Here is a 14705-nt window from a genome sequence, read left to right as displayed (position 1 = left end):
TAGCTCTTATAGTTTGTAAGTGCTAAAGTGTAACACAGGTGACATGTAAAAGACTGGGAGGATAGAAGTAGCTACTGTCTGGTGTTTTAAATTAACAGCCGAGGAACTGAAACAGACATAGCTAGAGTAGTTAGGAGTGGGCATTAATGTACTCAGAACTCCTTGTATTCTTTTAATGTGCCTTAATAGTTTTTTTTTTCCTCCTGTCCTTTTAAGGTTCAAAGATCATCCAACATTAAATGAAAGATATTTATTACTCCATCTGCTTGGAAGAGGTGGCTTTAGTGAGGTGTATAAGGTAGTGTTTTCTGTTCTTTATGCTGATGTGGGGGGAGGTGGTTAAATACCTGGCTTTTGTTTCCTGGTTTTAGATGGACTTTTATCCTCAGTCTCATTACACAGAAAAGCTTAGTGTGGGTTTTGTTTTTGTATCTCTAGGGTCTAAGCTCTGTTACTGTGCCTGCGCAGTCATAATCTGTTCTCTCAGCCATTCAACTGTGCATAAGACTGAGGCTCCAGGAGAGTGCTGACACTTGCACTAAGTCTCGCTGCTCTCAACTGCTTAGTCCTTCTGCTGTGTTGATCATTAAGTCGCTTTACTCTTTGTTCTAGTTTGCCTCTCACTGTGATAGACACCTAGACAAAACAAGCTGGGGAGGGAACAGTCACTTCACCCTAAGAGTTTGTGGTCCTACACTGAGGGGAAAGCATTGCAGGAGCTCAAGGGAGGTGCTGGGAGCAGGAGCTGTGAAGCAGCACTGCTTACTGGCTTGGTTCTCTGGTTCCTGTGGGTTTTTCACAGTCCAGGACCACATGCTCAGTGCCACTGATTGCTGGCCAGTAAGTCGGTCTTCAACACAGAGTCCCTCAGATAACTTAGGGCTATGTTGAATTGACAGCTAGGCTAAGGTTTTGTTTTGTTCTTTGCTTAAGCTAATAAGGCTCTGGAGATCTTTTAACAACTCTATAAGTTACTAAGTGCTTTTTAAAGGACATCTTTGCATATAGGTCACCATGAAACTTAAACTATTTTCTTTAAAAGCATTTGGTTTTTAAAACATTTATGGGGGGTGGGGGATGTCACAGTAAGGGCATGTACTGCTTTCTCAAAGGACCCGAGTTCAGTTTCAAACACCTTTGTTGGAAGGCTAACATCTGCCTGTAACTAACTCCAGCTCAGGGTGATCTGATGCATCTGGCCTCTGGAGGCATCTGCATTTGTATACATATAAATACAATTTTAATATTTATATATTCTTAGTTCAGGTCATAGGGTGAAAATACAAAGTTTAAAACACTTATAAATTATGTGAAACTTAAATACCAAGCAAATTCTTGTTCTTCATGAAGTGGGCTGGTAATTGGAGCAGTTTTTGTGATAGGATTTTTTAAGCCTTATCTCTTAGAGATAAATACTGAAGAATTACCAAGATTTATTTTTTAAACATTATAGGGGGGATAATTCAGGTGTCTGGACGTAGTGTTTAATGGTAGAGCACTTGCTTAAGCTGCACAACACTCTGGGTTTAGAGTCACATATTGGCTCACCCTAAAGGGTGACAACAAGGAAGAAGGAATAGATTAATTTTTTTAACTGGATGGTAAGTGCGTGAACATGCATTATGTTATTACTTCTCGAGTATAGATTAATTAATTTCATAATAAAAGGGGTTTTAGTAATTGGAAAATTATTAAGAGCCTATTAATTGAGGCTGGAGAGAGAGCCTAGTAGTTAAAGAGTAGTGGTTGTTCTTTCAGAGAAAGATGTTGAATTCCCAACACCTAGGTGGGCAGCTCACAGCCATCTGTAGCTTCTGTTTCAGAGGACCCAATACCATCTTCTGTCTTCTGCAGACACGACATGCCCAAGTGCACAGATAACAGAGGCGAACCACCCATACAGATAAAATAAACATAACTTTAAAATTAAAAGAACCTTATTAATTTTCAAAAAAGTAAAAAGCAGGGGATTGTAAGAAAAGATAAAAATACTTTGTTTTCTCTGACACAGAAAACCATCATAGTTGTTTGTGTTGCTGGTTGCTCCCTACAAAATTGCACACGGACGGGAGTTGGTCCATATTTAAAAGAATGCTAGTTTCATTGTTTATTCTGATTCAAAATTTTAGCATTTAATGAAATTGAATGTGAAAAGTTATGTTGACTTTTACTTTAATTTTCATTGCCATGACATTTTTGTCTTATTTCTTTAAGTAGAAAGGATCACTGGTTATTTCAAAAATGATACTCAAAATTCATTAAAGTCTGTGTAGGTGTTTGATTGGTGTACAGTGTGATTGTTTTCTGCCTTGAATTTTGTAGGCTTTTGACTTGTATGAGCAAAGATATGCTGCTGTGAAGATCCACCAGCTTAATAAAAGCTGGAGAGATGAGAAAAAAGAAAACTACCATAAACACGCTTGCAGAGAGTATCGAATACACAAAGAGCTGGACCACCCCAGAATAGTTAAACTCTATGATTACTTCTCCTTGGACACAGATACGTAAGTAAACAAAATGTGCACATGTAAAGCTTATTCTTATTATTCTTAAGAATACTGGTTTTGTTTCTGATCCTTCGATGATGGTGTAGGCTATGGTCTCATCTCTCTGTTAGCATTCTTAGTTACTGGAGAATGATTTTTCCTTTCCCAGTGTACCTTTTCTATTGACTACTCCCTTCCCGGTGTAGGTTTTGTACAGTGCTAGAGTACTGTGAAGGCAATGACTTGGACTTCTACCTGAAACAACACAAGTTGATGTCTGAGAAAGAAGCACGGTCCATTGTGATGCAGATTGTGAATGCCTTACGATATCTTAATGAAATCAAACCTCCTATTATACATTATGACCTTAAGCCAGGTATTTCTTTTTTTGGTTCTTTTTTTTTCTGGAGCTGGGGACCGAACCCAGGGCCTTGCGCTTCCTAGGCAAGCGCTCTACCACTGAGCTAAATCCCCAACCCCTTAAGCCAGGTATTTCAGGAAGTGTATCTTACAGGGTTGGTATGGGGTGGGGTAGTGGGAGGTGGGGGTTATGTTTGCATTTCTGCTTGTATTTTATAACAGGGTTTCATTGTGTAGCCTAGGCAGAGGAACTCAGGGAGAGCCACCTTCCTCTGCCTCCTGAATGTTGGAACTAAAGGCATCTATCACCATAATCAGTCCCCAAATACACATTTATTTACCAAACATTTCTCTTAGTTGTAAAAATCATCCTTTCATTCATAAATATGGTGTGTGTGTGAATGCGCACATGCACATTACTAAAAATGTTGTACTTTGTTTTTTAGGAAATATCCTTCTAGTAGATGGAACGGCGTGTGGAGAAATCAAAATCACTGATTTTGGTCTGTCTAAGATTATGGACGATGACAGTTATGGTGTTGATGGGATGGATCTGACTTCCCAGGGGGCAGGCACTTACTGGTAAATGTATTATTAGTAAACATAGGGAGACTGCTTAGAGTAGTCCCCAGTGGTTTAAGAATGTTCAGTTTCGGGGCTGGGGATTTAGCTCAGTGGTAGAGCGCTTACCTAGGAAGCGCAAGGCCCTGGGTTCGGTCCCCAGCTCCAGGGGGGGAAAAAAAAAGAAAAAAAAAAAAAAAGAATGTTCAGTTTCATTTTCAAATATTCTTTGAGATTGCTGTATTGAAGGCTGATACTAAGACTTGGAAGTGAGAGGGAGAGTCTCGTGGCTAGTATTCTCTTCTTACATTCTTAGCTACAAAGATCGAAAATTGCAAAAAGGGTGTCTTGGCATCTGCGTATGACTTTAATATGTAGCAGCCAGGAACTTCTAGTGTGAATCAGAGATCGTGAGTTTTCTTAGGGTGTTGAGTGATGTTTATGATCTGAATACGTACTTTTGCTGATGTAATGTCCTGACTGTTTCAAATAAGAACACCCATGAACCTCAGGCCTTCTCTGTAAAGATTTGTGATGTGTGTATGTATGTATATGTGTATGTGTGTGTATATATGAATGGTATCGAGTTTGTTAATTGTAGATAATTCAGCATATTCATAGTCGTTAGACCTGACTCAAATTTCTTTATGTAGCTATAAATCTAGATAGAACTGATTCTTACATGTAAAAGTCATCCTGAACATACCTAGGTGTCTCAGGGTTACTGTTGGTGTGACGAAACACTACAGCCAACAAACAGGAGGAAAGGGTTTAGTGGACCGACACTTCCACAGCACTGTTCCACATGGAAAGAAGTCAGGGCAGGATCCCAAACTCTGTGTGACTCAAGAGCTTTTGTCAAGTCATGGAACTCACCAGGACCCTGCTCATTTACAAAGCCCATGACGGTGTGAATTTGCAAACTTACTCAAGTTTGCTAGAGTAGAGAACATAGACTAACATTTTCAAAACTAACCTAGTTCTCAAAATAAGTGAGATTAGCAAGAAGGGAGATTTGGCAGGGAAGAGAGCTGCACACAACTTCATTGAACAGGATTGCAAGTCCACCGAGTGTTGAGGGCCTGGGGCAGCCCACACGGAGTGTGCTTGAGCCCGTGTCTCCTGACGTGTGCTGACCACTCTCCTGACGTGTGCTGACTTTGCTGGAGAGGAGTTAGTCATATTTGTGGATTATTTGTAAGCCACATGAAAGTCGTGTCCTCAGCCTGTGGTGCTTCCTAAATAGTGACTGCATTCACAGTGCAGAGCACAGTCTGTCAGCCTTGTAACCTCCGGAAAGTTAGTATATTTTTACCTTTGTATGTCAAATAGGAATTTATGAATAGCAGTTTTGGATTTTAAAAGTTAATGTTTGAATGCTTGGTATATTTCACACACTGACTGGTAGTGTTTGCAGCTGCACAGTAAACCAAAGCTCCTTGCACTTCTTGAAGTATAGTGCAAGGAGTGCTGCTGCTTCTGTAGGTGCACCACACCTCCTTCCCCTGGCATGGGGAAGGAAGCCATGTTCTGTGTGGCAGGCAAAGAGAAAGCTCATGCCCAGAAGAGGGTGAGTGACCTGACTAACCAGTTTAGGGTAAGAGCGGGGATAAAGGTGATTGTAGATTTGGCATTTATATTGCGAATTAGGATAGGTTATATTACAGGGAGAAATATGAGATCCTGTCTCACTGGAATAAGTAAGGGCTTTGGGTAACTTAAAGGAGAGACTCAGTGGTCTGGTGTGTATTTTAAGAGAACTATCTGCGGGGCTGGAGAGATGGCTCAGCGGTTAAGAGCACCCGACTGCTCTTCCAGAGGTCCTGAGTTCAATTCCCAGCAACCACATGGTGGCTCACAGCCATCTGTAAAGAGATCTGATGCCCTCTTCTGGTGTGTCTGAAGACAGCTACAGTGTACTTATATATAATAAATGAATAAATCTTTTAAAAAAAAAAAAGAGAACTATCTGCAATTTAGACAGTGGGCGAGGTGGGTGGGAGAGTCTTTCTTCCATTATTAGAAGCTTAGATTATACTATCACAATCTCCAATGATCATGTTTTCTTTAGGATAAATATATTTTTTACAAAGTCGAATTTTGGTTTAAATGAATTAAAACTTTGATTCATGGAAAACAGTTTATGTGTGAGTAAATAAAATAAGCACTCTAGGGGGCTGGAGAGATGGCTCAGGGGTTAAGAGCACTGACTGCTCTTTCAGAGGTCCTGAGTTCAAACCCCAGCAACCACATGGTGGCTCACGACCATCTGTAATGGAATCTGATGCCCTCTTCTGGTGTGTCTGAAGACAGCGACAGTGTACTTATATATAATAAATTAATCTTTAAAAAAAACAAAGCATTCTAAGGTTAGAAGGTTTTAAACTAAGCATCGTGTCCTTTCTTTTCCCTCCTATTACTCACAGGTATTTACCTCCCGAGTGCTTTGTAGTTGGAAAAGAGCCACCGAAGATCTCCAACAAGGTTGACGTGTGGTCAGTTGGGGTCATCTTCTTCCAGTGCCTCTATGGTAGAAAAGTAAGTTGTAAAACCAACTTCAATTGTATAGAGATAAGTTAATCTGTTTGTTATTTTAAAAAATGTGTAATTTTTTATTAACTTAGAATCAGTTTAGATCCTTCCAAGGAAAGGCACGTTTCTTGATTATTTCCTTGGGTCAGCGTTATTCAGCAGTTGATGTGGCGCTCTCTCCTTACCCTCTCTTTCCCAAACATTGTCTGTTAGCAGCTGTAGAGTGCAGCACTTTGCAGTGTCTGTCACTCCTTACTTCTCTCAGCTCCTCCCCTCCCCTGCAGACATCTGGCCTCGGCAACATTTCCTCCCAAACTCCCCAGAGAATTGCCATCAAACTTACTTTTTCCCAAACCTCTGCTGATATTAGAGTCAGAAATGCAAGCTGTCATGATAGAGTCTAGTTTGCCTGTTGCCCAGTGTCCGTCACTGTGAGAAGAGAGGTAGAGAGCCCTGTCTAGATGTACAGCATATAAGAGGCTATCTTTGTTTGCTTTCTGTTGCTAACAATATCATCATGACCTAAAGCAACTTGTCCAGGTCAGAATTTCCAGATTGGTACAAATTACAGTCCACCATCAAAGGAGGCCAGGGCAGGAACTTAGAGCAGGAAGCAGAGCGAGAGACCACAGAGGACTGCTTCTGACTGATCTGTTTAGATTTTCCCAGCTTGCTATGGTTTGTCTAAGGACCACCTAGCCAGGAGTGGCCCTCTCACTCAGTAGTCAGGCAGTGAAGTGCTCCCGCAGAGCTGCCCACAGGCCAGGACGATAGTGGCAGGGCCTCTCAGCTCAAGCTCTCAGCTCACTCACCCGTGTGCTGAGTTGGTAAGAACTGACTCCAAACCCAGGCGTCCCGGGTCTCGACCCTTTCCTCTTTTCCTCACTTGAGTGACAGCCACAGTGCTCTCCGGCACACACGGTTCATCTTCTGCAGGCTGACTGGGTTTTCCTGCTCTTGGCTATAATCTTCGTTTCTGTGAGACCACATCCAACTTTGAAGTAGCTTAGGACAAGATGTTAAAGTACAAATCATTTTTGTGGTAGGCTCCGGTGATTCTTTGTTTTAAATATTTTATTTCATATTTTGTTCTTTTTTTTTTTAAGCCCTTTGGTCACAATCAATCTCAACAAGACATTCTACAGGAAAACACAATACTAAAAGCCACAGAAGTCCAGTTCCCTGTAAAACCAGTTGTAAGCAGTGAAGCCAAGGTATTAATCTCATAATGTTCTATGATGTGTCTGGGCTGTGGTTCCAGTGTGGTCAGTGCTTCAGTAACCACACTGGCAGGCATGGCTGCCACAGCAGGCTGCTGCTGTGCTCTGGGAACAGGCGACCTCGGCCATGGGTGGGTGGCTGGGCTGGTTTTCATCTCTAAGCACTCAGTATGCTTCCCTAGTCTATGTGCACAGCAACTTGCTTTTCTTTGAAAATTAGGAGAAACCACAACATTTGGACCCTCTATTACTTTTAGATCTTGTTCAGTCTGCCTGTTGTAATGATGAGATACTTGAGTACATAAAAAGAGGGTCTGGAGAGATGGCTCAGTGGTTAAGGGCACTGGCTGCTGTATCAGAATCAATTCTCAGCATCCACACACTTTACCACCTCCTGTAACTCCAGTCCCTTGGATCTGACACCCTCATCTCCACCAGGACACACATACTTCACTGACATTCATGCAAATAAAATAAAACAGTAATAAAATAAAAAGTAAAAGTAAGTATAAGGAAGAGTAGGTGTAATGATAGCTACTATTTCTATAGTGCTTTTATATACACTGTATGTTATTATTTTTGTACAGCAAGAAAACAACCACAGCACACAAAAACACTTTGCTTAGTCTTGTGCCAAACACAGCAGTCTCTGCTGGCATCACACCTTGTTCTCTGTGCTGTGGTGCATTGGGTCAGAGGTTAACACAGTGAGTCCATTCCAGAAACCTATTCCTAATATGCATGTGTAAATGTTCTTGGTAAAATAATGAGAACTAGAGCTTCTGTAGAGTAAGCCTTTCCTAACCTTAACTGCCGGAGCTTCCAGGGCCCATCCCGTCAGTGTACACACCCGCAGAGATTATTTTCTTATACCTGTTAGGAATCCTATGATAAATAACATCAAATCCATCCGTAAGACAAAACCACAGAATTGCTATATTTTCTTATGTAAGTACTCTAGGCCATAAGAAAAATTGACCTTTAATCCAATATTTAAGAAGCTGAGGCAGAGGCAGATAGATCTCTATGAATTTGAGACCAGCGTGATCTACATTGCAAGTTCCAGTCCGGCCTACATAGTGAGGTTCTGTCTCAGATAGTTAGGGTAACAATAACAACTACAGTAATAATAACTACAGTGACTGAAAGGGGTTTGCAGTCAGAGCTGCCTTTATGATCAAAGAATGCTGGCTTTGTGAGCTCTCATTTATTAGAAATTATCCGTAAATCTTTATTGGATTGGTTTTGTATTGTGTTTTTTAGTTTGGTTTTTTGTTTTTGTTTCTTTTATTTTTGTTTCTAGTTTTATTTCTTTTTTTTTTTTATTTTGGTTTTATTTGATTTTTTTCAAGGCAAGGTTTCTCTTTGAAGAACAGACTGGCTTCAAACTGTCTACTTCTGTCCCCTGAGTGCTGGGAGTAAGGGTGTGTGTCACCATGAATGATTTTGTTTTGTTTTTTAAGACAGGGACTCACTCTAGTCCAAGGTAGCCTTGAATATTTAACATAGGCTGTCTCCCTCACAGTAACCCTCCTGCTTCAGGCTCCAAAGGGCTAGTAATTCAGATGTGAGGCATAGTTCTTGATGGTTATAATAATTTAGCAATAAATTAACAATGTACATATATTATATAATTTATATATTTCTTTAACATAAAGGTTTTTGGTTTAGGGTCAGGGTTGTTTTTGGGGGTTTTGTTGTTTGTTGGTTTTGAAACAAGATCTTACTATGTAGTCCTGGCTGGCCTAGAACTCACTTTGTAGACTTGCTTTAAAAGAGAAAAAGAACCAAAACCAAAATCTAAAGAAACAGAGTTGACCTAGGAAACAAAAACCCTAATGGCACTTCTGTGCCAACATGATCTTCATCTAAAGACAGTCATGCTGAATACCAGGAAGAAAGTAAGGCTAAAATGGCTTCTTACAATTTAGCCAAACAAAATTGATAACAATGTGATTATTATTCTTCCAGAGGGCTTGGGTCCAACTCCCAGCACCCATGTGGCAGCTCACAACTGTCACTCCAGTTCCAGTGGATCCAACACCCTTACGCAGACAGACTTGCAGACAAAATACCAATGCACATGAAATAAAAATAAATTGAAAATAAAGAATTTTTTAAGTAGAAATAAAACTTTGCAGCCAAGGAAAGCAGTGAGGCTATGTGTCAAGGGTGCTGCTGGAGGGTTTAACTGGAGTCAGAATGTCAGTTACCCCAGAAGTTCTGAAGATGTGCACTTCTATAAAAGTTGGTCTGCTTATAGTCTTAACTGTGCCCTTGCTTCTGGAGTTGGTGGGTTGGTATTTAGAAGGTAGAAGATCATTCGTGTTGCTGTCTCTCTTTCGAAGGCCTTCATAAGACGCTGTTTGGCTTACCGAAAAGAAGATCGATTTGATGTGCACCAGCTGGCAAATGACCCATACCTTCTGCCACACATGAGAAGATCAAATTCTTCAGGCAACCTACATATGTCTGGGCTGACAGCAACTCCCACGCCTCCTTCTTCAAGCATAATTACTTACTGACTCCTCCAAGATGGGCATGATCTCTTCTCTTTGATTGGCTTCCAGATGCATACTTGAATTTGAGTGCATTTGAGTGTTTGTGATTTTTTTTTTTACATGGGACATGGTTAAGAAGTGTTTGTGAACTAAAGCTCTCCATGGAGTCCTTTGTGTGAGAGTGGATCATGGACAGTGACTAAGTACACACTCCTCACTGCCCTGGAGCAGCACAAAACAGGAACACCATGTTACAGTAGAACAAGGGGACTCTGTAAATAACGTTTATAATGCTTAAATATATTTGATTGTTACCAGAGAGTTCTAATAAGAAGGGTAGTTTTTCATTATTTAAGAACACATGGAAAAATGATGGGACATTTGTGACACGGGAGCTACAGTGCCTGGTACAGCGTCAGCACTCGGCAGCTGATCTACAGAAACCAAAGCAAGAGCCGAGTGGCAGCCGCTGTGTTTGCAGCAGAACGTGAGAGCTGGGGTCTTTGGACAGTTGTGGACTTTGTCATTTGCCGATTCTGGCTTTTACCAAGTTGTACCTCGAAATCACATGTCAGTGGTCCACCACCCTACCCCCAACCCCTCTTAACTGGTTTTGTTAAAGGCGAGCTGTCATTTCTGGATACTTTATACTTTTAACACAAAGAGCTGCCTATTTCAAATCAGTTGAAGTTACTAAATCATAGTATTTCCAGGGCTTTCAGTGTTTTAGAATTAACAGGCATTTTTCTTTTGTTTCTAGGCCTCGTTCATTAAAACAGGAGACAGTGTGTAACCAAAAGCAGGCCAGTCGTGTGCAAGATAATGATGAATCCCCTTCTGGCTCTATTGTAAACTACTGTACAGATGTCGATTACAATTACTGAGTTTCAGCAGCTTATTCTTGTACAAATGTTTAAAAATACTGCTTTTCTAATTGGATATTGTATTTTTTTTAAGTCTTCTTGAAGGCGCTTTAATTGCTGCTAAATGATACTGCTTTTTTGCTATAAAAATTTGAATGACCTTGAAGGCACAAGTTGACTGTACATCATAGAGAGATATTAAAAGCAGGCATTCATTAACAATCAAGGCATGTAAATGATCTACATCGGGCATATTGAGTTCTTCAAATCAGTTTTTAGGTTCTAGAGCTGTGGAACAATAGAAACTAGATTTATAAATTGTTCATGGTTATTCTACATTTCTAGAAAGTTCTTAGCATCGAGATGGGATGATAGTCCCATAGAATGTTTCTTGTGGTTTGTACAGATTTGTTAAAATGTGAACATTTTCTAACTGCCTTGTGTGGTAGAAACCAATATTTTTGGGGGATGCTATATTTCATTCTTGTAAGGATTTTTTTTTATTGTCACACTCATAATGCTGAGACTTACATGTAAGTTGTCCATGGTGCAGAAAACAGACTATCCCTGCCAGATGCCCCATACCATGTACAGTTAAACTGTGGCTCTTAGCTGGTGTTGCAAGCCATTTTGTTTGTTTGTTTTCATTGTACATAGACACACTGTCTGTTTAAGAAGCTGCTGGAATTATAGAGAATGTAGCCAAACAGTAATAAACAACGACAGCAAAATGTAAAGATGTGGAAGATTACGTTCAAAGAGCCCGAAGGTTTAGGTTACTAACTGAGCTTCATAAAGGCAGATGAAGATGTCCTTAAGACAAGCATGAAGTGTTTCAGGCTTAAAAGCAGTGTTTGGAAAAAAATATAAATAAGAGTATCAGAAACAACTTACCCATGTTTTCCACAGTTTTTCCAAATGTAGATTTAAATAGCCTACTAGTGCTTGGGCTCAGTGAACCAGTATCAGCTTCGTGTAGAACTGGTGCTTGTTGCTGAATAATTTCCATGTTTCCACCCATCTGTTTTGAGTATTAGTTGTTTTCTTGTCTTGTGGAGTCTGCACTGACTGCAGGTAAAGTGCACAGTTCTCATCCTTGAAAGCAGCTGTACCGATGGGTTGTAGTCCATTGGGAGGGGAGAGTGCTGCACTGAGCTCGTGGAAGTTCAGTCCCCAGCACACTGCTCCCCCAAAACCAGTAAGTACAGGCACTTTGGTAAACACGCGGATGTTGAAAGGATGCAGAAGCTGCCGTGGTGATGGGGCGGGGGGCGGGAGACATGCGGTTGGCTTTCCTTGTGGCCACCCACTTTCCCTACTTGAGTTTAAATGTGAACAAACTCACCAGGTCCTTCTCTAGTTTGACTGTAAATTTCCATGTTTTTAAAGAAGTTTTTCCTCTGAGTACATGAAATTTCAGTGTTTTGAATATTTAGACTAATTCTAAAACTGCTTTGGCCGCTAGTTCCTAAGTTGAATTTTTGGATGTTGACTCATTCTATAGTGGTTTTGAGTGTGTATAGCCTGTCCATTTGTATCTGAATTGGCTTTCCCAGCCAAAATACATCTCCAGTTATCTTACTTCCTTTTCCCCATTAATTAATTTATCTAGAGCCTGGTTATGTTGTCCAAGCTGGCCTCAAAGTTGATAGCAATCCTCCTGCCTCAGCCTCCAGAATGCTGGGATTGTATGTGTGGTCTACTCCACTCCCTCTAGTGGTTTGAATAAGTTTGGTCCCCATTGATTAATGTGTTTGAGTGGTTGGCACATAGGAAGTGGCACTATTAAGAGGTAGGTATGACCTTGTTGAAGGAAACGTGTCACTATGGAGGTGGGCTTTGAGGTCATATGTGTGCTTAAGCTCCACCCAGTCTGGACCAGTCTATTTGGATGCTTTCGGATCACGACGAAGAACTCTCAGCTATTTCTCCAACACCATGTCTGCCTGCATGCCACCATGATAATAATACTGGACTGAAACTGTAAGCCAGCCCCAGCTGAGGGATTTTCTTTGTAAGAGTCACCTTGTTCACAGTGTCTCCTAAGATGTGGGTCTCCCTGCCCTCACGGATCATAGGCCGACTTGGTCCACAGGGGCAAAGATAGCAGAGATGTTGAAAGGGTTGGAGTTTGGAAGCCCTGGGAGTATGTACAGTGGATGACCACACGACTACTGCTTGTCAGTAGGTAGATTATCTTTACTTAGGGTGACTGGAGGCTTATAAAGTTTTCAGGGACTGAAGGTAGGGACATCTAAGATGAGCAAAGATCATTGGCTGGGGGCTTTAAGGAACCTGGAATGCCTCGTTAGCATGGGGAATCATTTCTGTAATCTCAGATGCCGGCTGAATGAATGTTTTCTCTGGAGAAAGGAGTTTGATCCTATAAACTAATTAAGGCTATATGACATTCCTCAGGTAGAGGCGGCGGTGGGGGGGGGTTAGAATACCCCAGACAAGACCACAGAAAGAGAGGCCCTGCTACAGAAAGGAGTCTCACAGTTGTGCCCTGCCCAGAGGCTATCCCGTTGCAGTAGACTTGGGCCTTGTTAAGCAGAGCTTTCCCATGCTAAGACACCCTGAAAATTTTTTCTTCAATAGGTAAGATTTGAGTGTGTAACCTGAATTCAGAATTTGTTTCCATAAAACCGAACCAAAATGGTAGAAAGTTTCAAGTGAATAGCAGGGTGTGTGGCTTGTACCTGAGGCCTCAGCTCGGATCCCTCAGGCGGAGCCCCAGCCTTCAGCTTGGGCGGGTGTGGATCACCTGCCCAGGCAGCACACTGAGGGCACAGAAACAGCATCACAGTGTGGAAACAGGACGCTGACAGCTCTCAAAATGAGGATCCAAGTTTCTAACATCGCTGTGTGGAGTAAAGGTCACTGTACTCTGAACTATGCCCAGCACTTAGTAAATGCCAGCATCCGCTGCTTTTTTTAAAAACTCCAAGATCATCGCTTTTGCCTTATGCACAAAGAGAAGTCTATTGTGATAATTTAAATTCCTGCAAGAAAAAAGTAATTTCTCAATGTTTGAATCAAGTTTCAAGGAAGAGATGATTGGATTCCCAGAAAAGGGAAGGCAAGCAAATGGAGTGACTAGGAACCGAGTTTGCAGGGGAAAGGCCCAGGAACTGTGTAGAACCAGCCAGAAGCTGCTTTGGCCAGTATGCTGTTTGCTCAGAAGCTCTTCTGTGCTTTTCTGTCATCTCTCTGTAACAGCCATTTGGAGTAAGATGGAGGGAGGGAGGGTCTGTTCTTCCACAGAGGAAGCCGATGTGACAGAGCCTCATGGTCACTGATGCATCCGAAGGGGAGGAGGGAAGCTAAGCATAGTGAAAAGTACCTGCAACCTCAGTATCGGGATGTGTCGAGGTGGGAGCATTAGTTGAAGCCCAGGGCCAGCCTGGCAGGGCCTATAAAAGGTAGGTAGGTAGACAGACAGACAAAGCCCAACCTATCTATCTTTGGAAGCCTGAAATGTCACTTTTCAGTAGTGACAAAAATCAAAGAGCATATGTGACTTTTTTTTTTATCATCATAAAAGAGCAAACCCAAAGAAAAGTATTGGAACGATGTCAGCACACACAGTTAGAGGCAGTGAGTCACCGGAGAGCACCCTCATGTTGGAACGATGTCAGTGCACACAGAGGCAGTGAGTCACTGGAGAGCACCTTCGTGTCTAAGCTCACTTCAGGTAACATGAAAGTGAGGTGCAAACCAGTGCTCCCTGCTGTGTTCCCTTGCCTTCTGCAGTCAGATGAGACTACCCACAAATTGGACATGCATGCCCTCCCTGAAAGGCCTCTAGGGTGTTGACGCCTCTCATGGAAAAGCAGAAAGCAGCTCCAAGCTTCTCCCTGCCCACTGCTGTTCTCTTCCTGTTGAAAGCTTTTGAACTGACTCAGTCAGTAGCTCACTCAAAGTTCTGGAAGTATGGAAAAGTTTCAATGCATCCCTCCCAAGTCTTGGAATTGAAAAGTATATGCTCCTGTCCCTTCGTGCATGTCACTGTGGGTTGTTCAGCACGGCCTTCCACAAAGAATCCTGACCACGAAGTGACTCCATTCCAAATTTTCATGTAAGCTTCAAGGCTCTTAGGCTGTTGGGAAAGCCCTGGGCCAAACACCATGACCCCACCGTCCAATCTGAGTTAATTGCCTGCTGTATATGTGTTCATTC

General features: G+C 41.7%; 1 protein-coding gene across 9 annotated transcripts in view; it reads left to right on the top strand.

The window, feature by feature from the left end:
* Tlk1 (tousled-like kinase 1) overlaps positions 1–11937 on the top strand; it is a 107934-nt gene extending 95997 nt beyond the window's left edge. For 7 of the 9 annotated variants that reach the window (XR_015682856.1, XM_087651701.1, XM_087651704.1 and 4 more), the window contains 7 exons: positions 217–298; positions 2323–2504; positions 2693–2862; positions 3293–3428; positions 5834–5945; positions 7046–7153; positions 9508–11260. Coding sequence is in view for 8 of the 9 variants with exons in the window: in XM_087651701.1 (XP_087507827.1) it covers positions 217–298; positions 2323–2504; positions 2693–2862; positions 3293–3428; positions 5834–5945; positions 7046–7153; positions 9508–9684 (967 nt within the window). In the remaining variant the exon portion in view is untranslated. 9 annotated transcript variants of the gene reach the window in all.
* The last annotated feature ends 2768 nt before the right edge of the window (positions 11938–14705 follow it).

This window comes from Rattus norvegicus, chromosome 3, assembly GCF_021556685.1.
Source record: "Rattus norvegicus strain SHRSP/BbbUtx chromosome 3, alternate assembly SHRSP_T2T, whole genome shotgun sequence".
Taxonomy (NCBI): domain Eukaryota; kingdom Metazoa; phylum Chordata; class Mammalia; order Rodentia; family Muridae; genus Rattus; species Rattus norvegicus.
Note: the sequence above shows the minus strand (reverse complement) of the source record. Positions and strands in the feature narration are given on the sequence as shown.